Source organism: Zeugodacus cucurbitae, chromosome 3 (genome assembly GCF_028554725.1).
Source record: "Zeugodacus cucurbitae isolate PBARC_wt_2022May chromosome 3, idZeuCucr1.2, whole genome shotgun sequence".
Lineage (NCBI taxonomy): Eukaryota > Metazoa > Arthropoda > Insecta > Diptera > Tephritidae > Zeugodacus > Zeugodacus cucurbitae.
The window spans coordinates 18457869-18472625 of record NC_071668.1 but is presented as its reverse complement, the minus strand read 5'-3'; the positions used below and the strand labels follow the sequence as shown (position 1 = coordinate 18472625).

Below are 14757 nucleotides of genomic sequence, written 5' to 3'. Positions count from 1 at the left end.
AAATTTTATAGTATAAATTACAATAATTAAATATATTTTATAAAAAATATTAATATTATTTGCTTATTTAAATCTTTATTTTCAAAACTCAACTGAATTACTTCATATGATATTGAATGCTAACTCGACTTTGTAACTGCAACTTCAAGCTGATGTTAATTTATTTAAAAGTAATTACTTTAATTTTACGAAAATAAATTAGATTAAAATGTCGATTTTTGAAAAAAAAAATAGAGAATATCATAAGCATTGCATACAATACAATGAAACGTGAAATTAGTTTATAAAACGAAATCCTATTGAAAACTAAAATTGTTATTAGCGAAAAAACTGTTATGAATTTTAGTTAAATGTTATAAATAAAAGCAAACAAATCTACGGTAAGATCAATAACAAAAAAAAAATTAAGTGAAAATGTGAGTTTATGTAAATGTTAGCGCTGTAAATTTAAGTTAAAAAAGGGTAAAATGAAATAAAAAGAAAAATAAATTGACAAAATAAACTATTACATACATAAATTGTAAAATTTGGTTTTAGTTTTTTTTTTTTATGAATATGGACCCGTTTTCTCCGCTCCCTATAAGAAATCTAACATGAAAAGTTCTGCTTCAAGTAAGCAAAACGTGGTAATCACACTCATTTTCTGATCTTTTTGTTTTCATAAAATCATACAAATAAATATAATTTAAAATTAAAATAAATAAAAAACTCACCTTGTGCAGAATTTGAAATAAGTTCTTGCAGCAAGCATACACAATTAAATCAAGCAGCACAAACTTGCAAAAATTCCGGCAATACAATCTCTTGACACACATACACACACTTGTATAAAATGTTTTCAAAACAAATTGTTTTTGCTTTTTTTTCATTTGTCATTATTTAATTAAATAAAACTAGTTAGTTGATAGATGAGATGAGTTTTGATGAATATGATATTTGGCGGTTTAATTCTTAGCAATTTAATATCTATATTTGGTTGAATAGTCTTTTGGTGATACGACTAGACCACGACCTTTACGTGCACCACGATACACAGTCTCCACGATATCGATCATTTCCTGCTTATCCTCAAGTGGCCAATTGATTTTGTTGTTATTACCAGTGCCCAAATCAATCATGATATGTTTGTTGCGGAAGAAAAACATGACTGTGCAGGGATCGTACAATTCATACATCTTATTGAAATCGGGCACCTCTGTAATGTCCACCAGGTAAATTACAGCGAAGTTTTTCACTTTCTCCGCTATGCTGTACATTACTTCGTCCATTTTCATGCACGCGGGATCCCAATCGTGTCCAAAGCGTATAACCTGCATTATAGAAATAGAAATTTGTTAAAACTTGTGCAAAAACTAATTGGTAAATCCTCTAGAAGCTGCTAAGTGCACTCACTACTACGCGATCTTCCTCGGATAATATGGCTTGGTCTACTTGCCAGCCATTGTGTAAATGTGGTAACATATACGACATATTGAGGGTTTTTTATTAAAACAGCAGGAAATTCAATAAAAACTTATTTTTTAAGTTACTTATACAATTTTACACGCGCGAAATTGTATACGATTGTAAACGTTTACTAACATCTGATTGACAATCAGCTGTGAACGATATGTCATTTTAGTTCGAAATTCGAACTTCGGCTTGGACGAAAATGTCATAAAATTAGAAGTAAACAAATTCCCTGTCTACACAATTGGAACACCTCAACATGTTTCAACTATTCATATTTTAAATTTTGATATAAAACATTGAGTCAAATAAATTACTTCATAATAATATCACAATTATTAAGTAATGCTCGTTCTGAGAAAATATCAAATATATTGCAAGTTTATCAAGCAACAAAAATATCTCGCAATAAATACATGCATTGTAGCGTTGCCAACTATCGACATGTGTCCTATACTGGCTGTCAAAATAAAATTTTTTGCACCAACTGCTGCCGGGAACACGTTGCAGTTTTGTTTCAATTACAGTTTTTGTTTCTTAATCGGGCATTTGATAATATTTATTGTATTTCAATAAACAAAAAAGTGCGTGATAATCATGGTAAGTAAAGTGTATGCAAAGAAAAAAAGGTCAACAAATCATAAGCACATTTCCAATGTTTATTGCTTTTGCAATGTACCGACATGCTGATGCAATAACGCCTACCCCACCAAGTGATTCATGTTTTATTAAATTGAAATTAAAATGCTGTATTAAATTTTAGGCAAATGTCGAAAGAAAGGGCACCTTTAAAGTGGAATATCTCCAGCAAATCGAGCGCGACATGCAACAGCGTTGGGAAAATGAGCATGTGCATGAAACGGATGCGCCAGCAGAGCCACGCCAAAGTTTGGATGAGAAATTTTTCGTCACATTTCCTTTCCCCTATATGAATGGACGTCTACATTTGGGTCACACATTTTCGCTTTCTAAAGCTGAATTTGCTGTACGTTATCAACGGCTTAAAGGAAAACGTGTGCTATGGCCATTTGGCTTTCACTGTACTGGCATGCCAATCAAAGCGTGTGCGGATAAGTTGAAACGTGAAATGGAAGATTTTGGTTATCCACCAAAGTTTCCAGTCGATGACGCACCCGTCGAAGTAGAGGAACCGAAACAAGGTGATGTACCCAAAGATAAATCCAAGGGTAAGAAGAGCAAAGCTGTGGCCAAAACAGCAGCTGCCAAATATCAATGGCAGATCATGCAGAGTCTGCGTTTGACGGACGAAGAAATTAAAAGTTTTGCGGATACCGAACATTGGTTAAACTATTTTCCACCATTGGCTATTAAAGATCTCAAAAACTTGGGTGTACATGTGAGTAGGCGTTGTATAACTATTATAGAAAAATATTAATATCTATTTCCTGCTCAGGTGGACTTTAGGCGTACTTTCATCACAACCGATGCAAATCCCTACTTCGATTCGTTTGTGCGCTGGCAGTTCTTGCATTTGAAAAATCGCGGCAAAATTATGTATGGCAAACGCTACACAATCTACTCGCCCAAAGATGGTCAACCCTGCATGGATCACGATCGCTCAAGTGGCGAAGGTGTCGGACCGCAAGAGTATACTTTAATCAAGATGAAGGTGCTTGAAAAGCCGGCAAAACTTAGGTTAGTATAACATAAAAATTTAAATATAAAATTAAGTAAACATAAAAAAATTACAGTGCTGTTACTGAGCCTATCTATATGGTGGCTGCCACACTCCGTCCCGAAACTATGTATGGCCAAACCAATTGCTGGCTGCATCCGGACATCAAGTACATTGCTTGGCAAGTGCCACGCACAAATGAAGTGTGGATTAGCACACGTCGTGCTGCTCGCAATATGGCTTACCAAGGCTTCACCGCCGAAGAGGGTAAAGTTGTAGAGATTGCTGAGTTGACTGGACAGGATTTGCTGGGCACACCACTGTCTGCACCAATGACATCACACAAGATCATCTATACACTGCCAATGTTGTCGATTAAAGAGGACAAGGGCACAGGCGTGGTAACATCCGTGCCATCCGATTCTCCTGACGATTATGCTGCTTTGGTAGACTTGCAGAAAAAGGAGGCTTTCCGCCAAAAGTATGGTATTACCGATGAGATGGTGCTACCTTATGCGCCAGTACCCATCATTGAGGTACCCAGTTTGGGTAAAACTTGCGCTGTCTACGCTTACGAGAAATTGAAGATACAATCGCAAAACGACAAAGACAAGTTGGCTGAGGCGAAAGAGCTTTGTTACTTGAAAGGTTTGTTATACAATGTGCTATTAATTAATTAATATATTAAACAAAAATTCTTTGCAGGTTTCTATGATGGCGTGCTTTTGGTTGGCGAGTTCGCCGGACGCAAGGTGCAAGATATTAAGAAGGATTTGCAGAAGAAACTTGTGGCCGCTAATGAAGCAGAAATCTACTACGAACCAGAGAAGACCATTATTTCACGTTCCGGCGATCAGTGTGTGGTCGCGTTGTGCAATCAATGGTATTTGAACTACGGTGAACCCGAATGGCAGGCACAAGCCAAGAAAAATCTCAGCAAAATGGAATGTTACCACGAAGAGGCGCGCAACAACTTCGAAGCCTGTCTGAATTGGTTGCACGAATACGCCTGCTCGCGAACATATGGCTTGGGCACCAAGTTGCCCTGGGATCAACAATGGCTTATTGAATCACTGTCAGACTCCACCATTTATATGGCATTCTACACTGTGGTGCATCTGCTGCAAGGCGGTTCGTTTAGAGGCGAGAAGCCCAGTCCTTTAGGCATCACTGCAAAGGATATGACACCAGAAGTTTGGGATTACATATTCTTCAAAGAGACACCTTACAGCGCTAAGCTGCCCGTGAAGAAGGAGTCGCTCGAAATTTTGCGTCGTGAATTCGAGTACTGGTACCCGATGGACTTGCGTGTGAGTGGCAAAGATTTGATTAACAACCATTTGACATTCATGTTGTACAACCACACCGCCATTTGGCCCAATGACGAAGGCAAATGGCCGCTGGGCGCACGTGTCAACGGTCATCTGTTGCTCAATTCGGCTAAAATGTCGAAATCCGATGGCAATTTCCTCACACTCTACGAAGCTGTGGAGAAATTCTCAGCCGACGGCACGCGTCTCTGCCTGGCTGACTCTGGCGACAGTATTGAGGATGCCAACTTCGTTGTGAGCACCGCTGATGCTGGCATACTGCGTCTGTACACATTCATTGAGTGGGTGAAGGAGATGTCGGCTTCGCGTACGCTACTCCGCAAGGGCGCGGCCGACACCTTCAACGACAAAGTATTCATCAGCGAAATGAATTTGAAGACGCGCGAAACCGATGAGAATTATCGCAAAATGTTGTTCAAGGAAGCCTTGCGCTCCGGTTTCTATGAGCTGCAGTTGGCGCGTGACAAATATCGTGAGCTGTGCGGTGCGCAGGGCATGCACGAAGACTTGGTCTTCGAGTTCATACGTCATCAAGCGCTGCTGGTGGCGCCCATATGTCCACACGTCGCCGACTATGTATGGGGGTTGCTGGGCAACAAAGAGTCCATAGTGCATGCGCGTTGGCCGGAAGTGGGCGCCATCAATGAGATCGAAATCAAATGCTCGGAATATCTCATGGAAGCGGCGCATACGTTCCGTCTGAATTTGAAGAATCTGCTGCAAGTCAAGGGCAAGGGTGGCAAGGAGAAGGCGGTGGATCCGACAAGCGCGAAACCGAATAGTGCTTTGATCTGGGTCGCCAAGACATACCCGCCATGGCAGTGCTGTGTGCTCGACACGCTGCGTGAGCTGTACACGAAAGATGGCAAGTTCCCGGAAAATAAAGTCATCGCGTCGACGCTGCAACAGAAGGAGCAGCTGAAGAAATTCATGAAGCGCGTCATGCCGTTCGCACAAATGATACGCGAGAAGGTGGAGGGTGGTAAGGGCGTAGAAGCGCTCGCCATCAATTTGGAGTTCGACGAGCGTCAGGTGCTGCTCAGCAATCTCGACTATCTGCGTAATACCTTGGATGTGGATAACATTGAGGTGAAATACACAGATGCACCCGAAGCGCCCGAAAAGACACGTGAAGAGGTGCGTCCTGGCTCACCATTCATTGCTTTCATCATAGCGCCTAATGTAGCGGTGGAGTTGGTCAATCCGATTGAGCGTTCCGGTCTGTTGCAAGTGAACACCGTTGTTAGTGAGGGCGAGACAGTCAAGCAACTGACGGAGAAGCTGGCCAAGCTCATAAGCTTCAAAGGTAAGTGTAAATATATTTTAATCGTTACTTATTTAACGCTAAATTAATTTTTTGAAAAAAATTAAATTAATTTAATTAAAAAAAGTTAAATTAATTTAATTAAAAAAAGTTAAATTAATTAAAAAAAAATTAAATTAATTAAAAAAGTTAAATTAAATAAAAAAAATTAAATTAATTAAAAAAAATTAAATTAATTAAAAAAAATTAAATTAATTAAAAAAAATTAAATTAATTAAAATAAAATTAAATTAATTAAAAAAATTAAATTAATTAAAATAAAATTAAATTAATTAAAAAAATGTAATTAATTTAAATAAATAATAACTAAAATAAATTAAATTTTCCTTTCCAGCTGATTTGTCTACCCTGAAACTCTGGCGCTATAATGATCCCATACTCGGACCACGTCAAATGCCAGAATTCCAGGATTATAAAAAGGGCAAGTCGCCGCTCACCGATGGCACATTCGTGCTGGATGTGGAGAAGAAGCAGGTTTCCTTGAAAGTAGGCGACAAAGTTGTCGAAGTTGGTCGCAACTTTATCTATGTCGTGGATTGAAACTGTTGATCGTTACAACAACAACACAAAGCAAACATCATTAAATTATTTAATGTACGACTACTTTAATTTATATAATTTATATGCTTATGTAATTATTTTAAAGCCTTGAATTTGTTTTTTTTTTGCGGTGCGCTTAACATTTTATGAAGATGATAGTGCGGAGTAGGTTTTTGAATTTGAAGCAAATAAACAGCTGTTACAGCTAGAAAACCGAAACATATTCGTAATTACTTTTTTATTTTTGGTGTTGTTGTTGTAATAAAAATGTTCCATAAATAATTTGGAAGGTTGCTTCCAATTTAATAGTTCTGGGTTCCATAGTTAGTTCCATCTTTTAGTTAACTGACGTCACTCGACCCTTAGTACACCTCATGGCTTCCCGATCCAAACATGTACGGATTTACAGCACTATACCGACCGCACGACGGACCCGTCGAACTTCCGACAAGCACTGAACCCATTCAGACCGATATGGATAGCAACCGACGCCATATTTTTTCCAATCTTTTGAAATTTCTCTGCAGGAAGGTTTGCAATTGCATCATGGAAAGATAAACGATCCAACAACGAGTCGAAATTATTAAAACTTACTACCGTAGTTCAGTGGCCTCAACTTTGAGAACGCTACGTTCTACGTATCGATAAGGCTCATTTCGGCTGAATGGGTTCGTTAATATGCAAAATATGTGTTATTGGTCAGGCAGCAATCCACACGTACTCAATGAGACACCGTAGCATTCCGAAAAACGTACGGTTTGGTACGGTTTATGGGCCGTCGGTGTCATTGGCCCGTACTTTTTCCGTGATGATCAAGGCCGGCACGTTACTGTGAATGGGAATCGCTACCACTCAATGAAAACGGAATATTTTTGGCCCGATTTGGATAATATGTAGTTTTAACAGTAGGACGCCAATCGATTTATTGAAAACCAAGTTTGATGAACGTGTTATCTCACGAAATGGCCCAGTCAATTGGCCAACTCGGTCGTGCGACTATTTCTTGTGGGCCTGTCTATGCCAACAAACCAGCGACAATTGATGAACTTCGTACGAATAGACGAACGTGAAATCGCAGCAGTATCGGCCGATTTATGCTAGAAAACCGTTCAGCGTATGGACTACTGCAAGCGTGCCCGTGGTGGTCATGGAAAATAAATCGATTTCCATACAGCTTTTATTGTAAAAGCCTTTATGTCCTGCATGCAAAGACTCTCCACGTGACAGTAACTACCTCTTTGTATGCCCAATCAATCCCACCCTTCTAGCACCACTTTCGCTTTGGCCCGACCCTGTCGAAACAGCTCGTTCCCTGAGTCTCCCGTTGGATGACAATTGACTTGTGCCTACCAAAAAATGTCAGATTTTTATTCCGAAAATGAGGGCAAACGATCCGTTCTCCATTTTCCATATCCACTAACATTATTACCGTCTTTCCTCGTGTAGTAGATAGTTTATAATCGTTCTACAATTTCCTCTAATCACAAATACTGACTACGATTTACGACAGTATTTACTGCTTCCGAACAACTTACACTTTCTCAAGATGATTGGTTTTATTTAGATCTGGTCAACTTAACCCGGTCAAAGTTCAACCCAGCTAATTTGCAGTAATTTCCTCTACATCTTCCCTATATTTCAGGAATATTTTCATTCAAAAACCTACCTAGCTCACAAGATCTATAAATACACTCAAGAACTTGAAGTGGATATTATTACATGCTTCAAGGTTCTTATAAGTCAAAAAGCTATTTTCATATAATTGTCAGAGAATGGAAGGAATTCGAGGTCTGACTGCGTTTCAGGGTGATAACTCTTTTTTGCCGGATAGTAAGAGACTTATATGACGTTTATCATAAAAGGTTTTAGAATTAAAATGCAAAGGAAATTTCTAATCCAGTTTGTAATGGTTTAAATGAAGGGTGAATGAATAGGAAATATCTCCTGTCATCAAACAAACAGTCAGCCAATTCGCGTCTCGGCTCCTACGTCACTATTGACAGTCATACATTTGAAGTTGTAGATAATTTCGTAAATATACCTAGGAACTAGCATTAACAACACCAACAATGTCAGCCTAGAAATTCAACGCAGAATCACGTTTGCCAACGGGTGCTACTTCGGACTGAGTAGGTAATTAAAAGTAAAGTCCTCTCTCGACGTACAAAAACCAAACTCTATAAGTCCCTCATCATCCTGCTTTATGGTGCAGATGCGTGGACGATGTCAATATCCGATGAGATGGCACTGGGAGTTTTCGAGAGAGAGGTTTTGAGGAAGATTTATGGTCTCTTAAAAATTGACACGATAAAATATTCTCATAAAGATCGAACAGTCGTTTGGAGATAGGTCATGGTCAGGACAAAGGGAAGTAAATGAATTAGTTCAGATATTGGGAAGATATTCAAAAGACTTCTTTTATAACATAAAAGACCTTTACCATCATTATAGTTTTTGTGTCCCGGCCTATGGGTTGATCTCGCCTGACCGCATTTTAGAAAACATTGATAGGTCTTAATAATGAACCCACAATAAAAGTAACGGCGAGTGTCTTCCAATTAACTTCAAATGAAGGCGCATGGTCTTAATCTATATTTATACATAAATATTTGCTTGATTTATGAGTTATTGTCAATTTATTGACTTTGTGCTCATTGCAAAATTGTTAGACAATTAATTTCACTCGTTTCAACTGGTTAGATTATCAATATGGCTATAAAGCTTTGCAAACAACAGTTAGATTGCACTGTTACTTTTCGAGTGGCGCATCGGAGTTATTATGTCTGCTAGTGCCACCCCTCAGCTGCATACTGCTTCATTGGCCCAATTTCCAGTTGCAGTGCCAACACAGGGGTTCAGCGTGGCCCAGCGAGTCGAGTGGTGCTCATTAGAATCATATCTAAATGTACCATATACATACAAACAAACGAAAGTCACCTACATTCTGCAAGCTAGTATAGTCTTGTTAACTAGTCTATGCTTCACTATAGATAGCGGCTGGTGAGGCAAGGTGTTATAAAGCCATGGGCGGTCAAGATTGTCGCGCCAAGTGATTAGAGGCAGCAAAAAAGAAACATGAACGCGATTTTAGAATGAATGGGTTCTAGATTTGTTGGGTGCAAGCATTGCTGTGCTATATAAGGTACACCGATTACCAACCGATAGCACAGTTAGTCTTCGGTTCGGTTTCTGTTTGGTGTTCTTGGCTTGTCTGGTGTGATATTGAAAATTAATTTTGTTTCAAAGAATTTCAAAAAAAGAGAAACATGTTGCGGAAAACTACGACATTTTCATTAGCCATCACCTATTTTGTGCTATGTGGATTAACGTTGGAAGTTCGAGCCGGAGGTGTGTATATTTGGGTCAACAGATTAATAAATAAATAAATAGATTGTAGGTAGTCCCTTACAACTACGAAGGCATACCAGGAGGTACCTTTCAAAATCTTTAAAATCTAAGGTCTATTGGGGACTCCAATAAGGTATATTTTCTGAAAAGTGGAAAAGAACCGGAAATACATTCAAATTAGCACCGGTGTTGAGGCTTACAGGCCTATTAAGTGTTCGGTTTCAATTATTTAACGTCATTCTCGATCGATCCAATATCAAAACTTGACTTGATGATCCAGTAAACATTTCAATATGGGTTAAGACCTTGGATATGGCAATGTTTAAAATCCAAAGCTGATGGCTGGTTCTTTCGAATCATAAAATTATATCCAAATGCCTTCTAGTTCTAAAGCAGGAGTTACTTTGGTCTTACTTGGTCAAAATTATTCGAGAGTGCTTTCTAACTTTTGACTTTCATACTATAATTCCAAAAAAAAAAAAACTATCAGAGCTTATTATTTAATCGGAGCTGAGGTTATGTTTAACTATTTTCTTAAATCTTCACCTCTTCTAGCTTGCATTATACCGCAACCACTGAAGAATGGTCAAGAAATGAATGTGGTACGTGTGGATGACGGAGCTTTACCCTCCGATGAACTTTTGCCCCGACCACGCCTAGACGGACGCATTGTAGGCGGCTACAAAGTGAATATTACAGATGCACCACATCAGATTTCGTTGCAGACAAGTGGTGGACATATTTGCGGCGGTTCTATAATAGCGGTAAGTTGTGAGAAAGTTCAAAATTAGTCTTGAAACAAAAAGCTCTGAGGGAAGCATCACTTCTGGATCTAAACTTTTGGTCTGTCCTATAATACGAGTACTTTCTTTAATCCATACTGATTTAATATCCACACCTATTCTCTTTTTAGCCTCGCTGGGTTCTCACAGCAGCTCATTGTACTGCGTAAGTTTCCTCCAATGAAAACCTGTTAATCAGTCCAACTTTTTTAAACATATTTTTCCTAATTCTATTCCTTTAGCGGCAAAACCGCCGAGAAGTTGAAGGTACGCATCGGCTCCTCAGAGGCATCTACCGGTGGTCAATTGCTGCGTGTTAAAGAGATTGTACAGCATGAGAAATTCAATTACTCGAATGTCGACTATGATTTCTCGTTGCTGCATCTGGAGAAGGAAATACAGTATTCGGACAATAAAAAACCCATCAAATTACCCGAAGAGAAAGATCAATTTATGGATGGCGATATCTGCTACGTGACCGGCTGGGGAAATACACAGAATGCCAGCGAATCACGCCAATGGTTGCGTCAAGCCGAAGTGCCGCTGTTCAATCACGAACTCTGCTCGGAGAAATACAAACAATTTGGTGGCGTTACAGAACGTATGGTTTGCGCTGGTTATCTGGAAGGTGGCAAGGATGCTTGCCAGGGTGATTCAGGTGGTCCATTGATTACCAAGGATGGTGTGCTCGTGGGTGTCGTATCATGGGGTTATGGTTGTGCTCGGCCCGAATATCCTGGTGTGTATTCACGTGTGCAATTTGCGCGTGATTGGATAAAGCAGCATAGTGATGTTTAAATCGGGTTATTTGTGAAGGGATTTATTATAAAAACTGGCAGGGATTCCTTACTTCTTAATGTAACATGTTTATGGTTCGTAGAACTTGAATAAAACTTTGAATTGTTTTATTAAAAAAATGAAATTAAATAATTCTTCTTAACGAGTCTAACAATCTGTTCAGTACGACTGCATACGACTAGACGAGACTTCTCGGAATATCAGACGTTTTAGGACATTCAAGTTGAATCTGTGTGGCTGATTCCAATTAAGTTCCCTGGCAATCAGCCTTTATCTATGTGCGAGTTGGTCGTTTGAGACTGAGTCAAGTATTTCTTGGCTGTCAGAACAGCTAGTAGTTGCAGAGATCAGTTCACAAGATTTCATAATTATCTATCAATTTTAAACTATCTGCAGTAGGCTGGATACACAAAAAAGCTTGATGTTTGGGTACCACATGATTTGACGAAAAAAAGCCTTCTGGACCGAATCAACGCCAGCGATATGGTGCTGAAACTGAACGAATTCGACCCATTATTTATTATTATGAAATTGCCCTCTAGATGAAAACATATTATCGAATGAAACGGCGCATATTTGAACTAAATCCGATCACCGTAACATCACCGTTTATAAAGCATTGAATAAAGAGCAAAAAGGCGGAGGGGAGATATTTGCCAACCCAATATGTAAGTAGGTACATACGTACATATATGTACATAACTTTTATATAAACATTTGTTGTACTCTTTGTTGTTGTGCATGGAATTACATCAAAGAACTCGTTGACCAACTGTAGAAGTACAACAACAATGCTTCTGAATGTCAATGTTAAAAGTTAAATTAAAATAATTCGCCCTCACTGCGAGAGATTGAGAGGCGAACTACGTCACAGAGACTGACGTAGCAGTAAAGTCATACGTAAAGTTTTAAACGCAATAGATATTAAAGCGCAGTGCCTTTTATACCATTTTCAATAGAAACTTTACGGAACTTAAAGTTTTTAGTGCAAATATTTTGAAGTCAACAAGCCATTAGGCGATTAGGTAATTGGTTAAATGTGTAAGACAATAACTCGTAATACTCATTTTGTGTGTTATAACCAACATAAAGTGCAAGGAGTAAACAATAATGAAGAAGGAAGAACCGTTCTGTAATGATACTTTACTAAAGCTAAAGTTGAATAGAGATATGGTATTAGAACGATTATCAATAGCCTGTACAAGATACAGCTTGTGCAAGAACTGAAGCCGCTCGTCCATCCCAAGCGACATCGCTTCGCTCTATGGGCTCTTGAAAAGTTCTAAGAAGATACGATTTTTTCGAGCCATTCTGTTCAGAGATGTGGCCCATTACTGGCTCAATAGGTATGTAAACAAGCAAAATTTGGCGCATTTGAAACGAAGAGTAACCTGATGAGATTCAAGAGCTACCATTTCATCCAGAAAAACAACGGTTTGTTGTAATTTGTGGGCCGGTGGAATCATCGGTTCATATTTCTTCAAAAATGATGCCGGTGAGAACGTAACCGTCAATGACGACCGTTATCGCAACATGATAGTCGACTCTTTGATGTCTGAAATCGAAGCTCTTGATTTCGGCGACATTTGGTTTCAATAAGACGGCGCCACTTCCCACACATCGCATCATTCTATGGATTTAATGAGATAAAACTTCGGTGAGCAGATAATTTCACTTTTTGGGCGGTTGACCGTTGGTTGGGACCGTTAGACTTTTTCCTGTGGGGATATGTAAAGTCTAAAGTCTATGCGGACAATCCCGCTTCGATTCAGGACTTGGCGCAAAACATCACGCGTATCATTCGCCAGTTACCAGTCGAATTGCTGGAATGAGTCAAAGAAAATTGGACTCAACGGATGAACCATCTGAGACGTAGCCGCGGGCAACATTTGAAAGAGATAATCTTAAAAAAAAAACAAATGCCAAAGAATGTTCTTTCGAATGATAATAAACATTCCCCATTAAATTTGAAGTTTCTGTGTATTTTCTTGAAACAAGTAGGGAACCTCGAAATGGATCATCCTTTACCTCCATGTATGGGAATATCATTTTAAATTTCTCGTATATTAAATGATATATCTCGATGAGATCGGTTCATAGTGTATATCGCATATACCGATTATATGAGATACCCGCGGCCTGTTACTTTTTTATACAGCTGGATGTGAGAGAATGAACCGAATATGTTACTCCTGGATAATAATTAGTTCCATTAGATCGCCTCAAATTACGAGGGACGAACCGGTAGAGTAGTCACTATATACAGAGATATATATTTATCATAACAATGTCTTTATGGAGTCATATGAGAGTTCAGATCTATCCGTAAATGATCTTATCCGTGAATTTAAATTTGATAAATACTCCCACAGTCCAAAGATCCTTACAAAAAGGACTTATTGAAAGATCCAAAGTGCGTTTGATTAATTTTTTTTTTTGTAGAATGGTGCGAGAAGTATGCCGGAAGTATGTAAAATATCACACAATCAACAACGTCATAATGAGAGCATTAAAAATCTATTAATTTTACTTAGAAAAAAATTCTCGGAATATTCATGATGACATCGTCTAGATGTCGCCGATTAGAAGCTGGGAACGTAGACGGAAAAATGCTACCAAAAAAAAGTGTTCTAATAAAGTAGATATATTATACATGCACATGCGCATAATATAGCGGTACATATATGAAAGTCTAGTGCAATTACATATTGATATGATTATGGAAAGCATATACTAACACCTACTTAGAATGTTCATGTTCACATAACAAACAGCTGCAAAACGCGAAAGCGAATGATATGACAAAACAAATAACAATAAAAATATAAACAAACTGGTGAATTTACAAGAAAACGACAGAGAAAAACACACAAATAGACAATGCGAAGGCCAAAACAAAAGTTGGAACTTATTGAGGGGGTGTGATGAGAGATGAGGAGAGGTAAAAAAGCTCGTTTTTAAGTTTTTTGCATAGAGACACATATGCATATTGTATTAGGTAAAGCAATCGCACTTATAATCGAATGTTTACCTCTAGCTAATGTTAACGTAATACACGGAGCTGATTAAATAAATATCTTGCATTGTCTATATATTGTTCTCAGTTCATTTAGAGACATTTTTAGTTACGTATGGAGTTGTGGTGAGTGATTTAATGATTTAGGTATTTTTGTTGTTGAAAAATGTAAAGTGCTTTCTGTAAATGTTACATCTGGTAGAACGTACACCTCGACTTGCATTGTTTTTGGTATGTATATGTTGGAAAAATGTTGCTAGATCCGGCTTGCCATACAATATGTCTACCATATATCATTACTTTGGAGTACCCGAGGGTATCCAATTATCTTTCAGCTGATTCCAATATTGTTAGCAGGCTTCAAACGTTTCTTATTTGATAAAAAAACTCTTATTTTTTGTTATTCTCGAACCGGATGTAGAATGGAATTGGCTCTACCTATGTATATGTAATTGAGAAGAGTTATCCAAATGAACTTACAAAACTAACTCAATACGGTTCACTGAATGCATGTACTTCTATGAAAGAAAACG

At 38.3% G+C, this 14757-nt stretch overlaps 3 protein-coding genes across 3 annotated transcripts; 2 read left to right on the top strand and 1 right to left on the bottom strand.

The window, feature by feature from the left end:
- Nucleotides 1–955: 955 nt before the first annotated feature.
- LOC105215089 (thioredoxin-like protein 4A) lies at nucleotides 956–1599 on the bottom strand. Its single transcript, XM_011188842.3, has 2 exons — nucleotides 1393–1599; nucleotides 956–1310 (listed from the first exon to the last, which is right to left on the bottom strand). Exons 1-2 carry the CDS (start codon nucleotides 1468–1470, stop codon nucleotides 960–962), a joined length of 429 nt encoding a protein of 142 aa, XP_011187144.1. The 5' UTR covers nucleotides 1471–1599; the 3' UTR covers nucleotides 956–959.
- A 295-nt stretch (nucleotides 1600–1894) lies between these two features.
- Nucleotides 1895–6499, top strand: LOC105215088 (leucine--tRNA ligase, cytoplasmic). The gene is made up of 6 exons (XM_011188841.3): nucleotides 1895–2049; nucleotides 2213–2806; nucleotides 2864–3105; nucleotides 3162–3733; nucleotides 3791–5722; nucleotides 6075–6499. The coding sequence occupies exons 1-6, from the start codon at nucleotides 2047–2049 to the stop codon at nucleotides 6278–6280; spliced, it is 3549 nt and encodes a 1182-aa protein (XP_011187143.2). The 5' UTR covers nucleotides 1895–2046; the 3' UTR covers nucleotides 6281–6499.
- A 2978-nt stretch (nucleotides 6500–9477) lies between these two features.
- Nucleotides 9478–11277, top strand: LOC105215086 (trypsin-1). The gene is made up of 4 exons (XM_011188840.3): nucleotides 9478–9628; nucleotides 10184–10392; nucleotides 10542–10576; nucleotides 10653–11277. The coding sequence occupies exons 1-4, from the start codon at nucleotides 9547–9549 to the stop codon at nucleotides 11206–11208; spliced, it is 882 nt and encodes a 293-aa protein (XP_011187142.2). The 5' UTR covers nucleotides 9478–9546; the 3' UTR covers nucleotides 11209–11277.
- The last annotated feature ends 3480 nt before the right edge of the window (nucleotides 11278–14757 follow it).

What these genes read in the sequence shown, in the direction of transcription:
- LOC105215089 (XM_011188842.3), bottom strand. Translation starts at nt 1,470, where the DNA reads ATGTCGTATATGTTACCACATTTACACAATGGCTGGCAAGTAGACCAA. An exon ending in CCGAGGAAGATCGCGTAGTA is followed by an intron (nt 1,311 to 1,392) that starts GTGAGTGCACTT and finishes TCTATAATGCAG; the next exon opens with GTTATACGCTTTGGACACGA.
- LOC105215088 (XM_011188841.3), top strand. An exon ending in TCAAAAACTTGGGTGTACAT is followed by an intron (nt 2,807 to 2,863) that starts GTGAGTAGGCGT and finishes TTTCCTGCTCAG; the next exon opens with GTGGACTTTAGGCGTACTTT. An exon ending in AGAGCTTTGTTACTTGAAAG is followed by an intron (nt 3,734 to 3,790) that starts GTTTGTTATACA and finishes AATTCTTTGCAG; the next exon opens with GTTTCTATGATGGCGTGCTT.
- LOC105215086 (XM_011188840.3), top strand. Translation starts at nt 9,547, where the DNA reads ATGTTGCGGAAAACTACGACATTTTCATTAGCCATCACCTATTTTGTG. An exon ending in GCGGCGGTTCTATAATAGCG is followed by an intron (nt 10,393 to 10,541) that starts GTAAGTTGTGAG and finishes TTCTCTTTTTAG; the next exon opens with CCTCGCTGGGTTCTCACAGC. An exon ending in ACAGCAGCTCATTGTACTGC is followed by an intron (nt 10,577 to 10,652) that starts GTAAGTTTCCTC and finishes CTATTCCTTTAG; the next exon opens with CGGCAAAACCGCCGAGAAGT.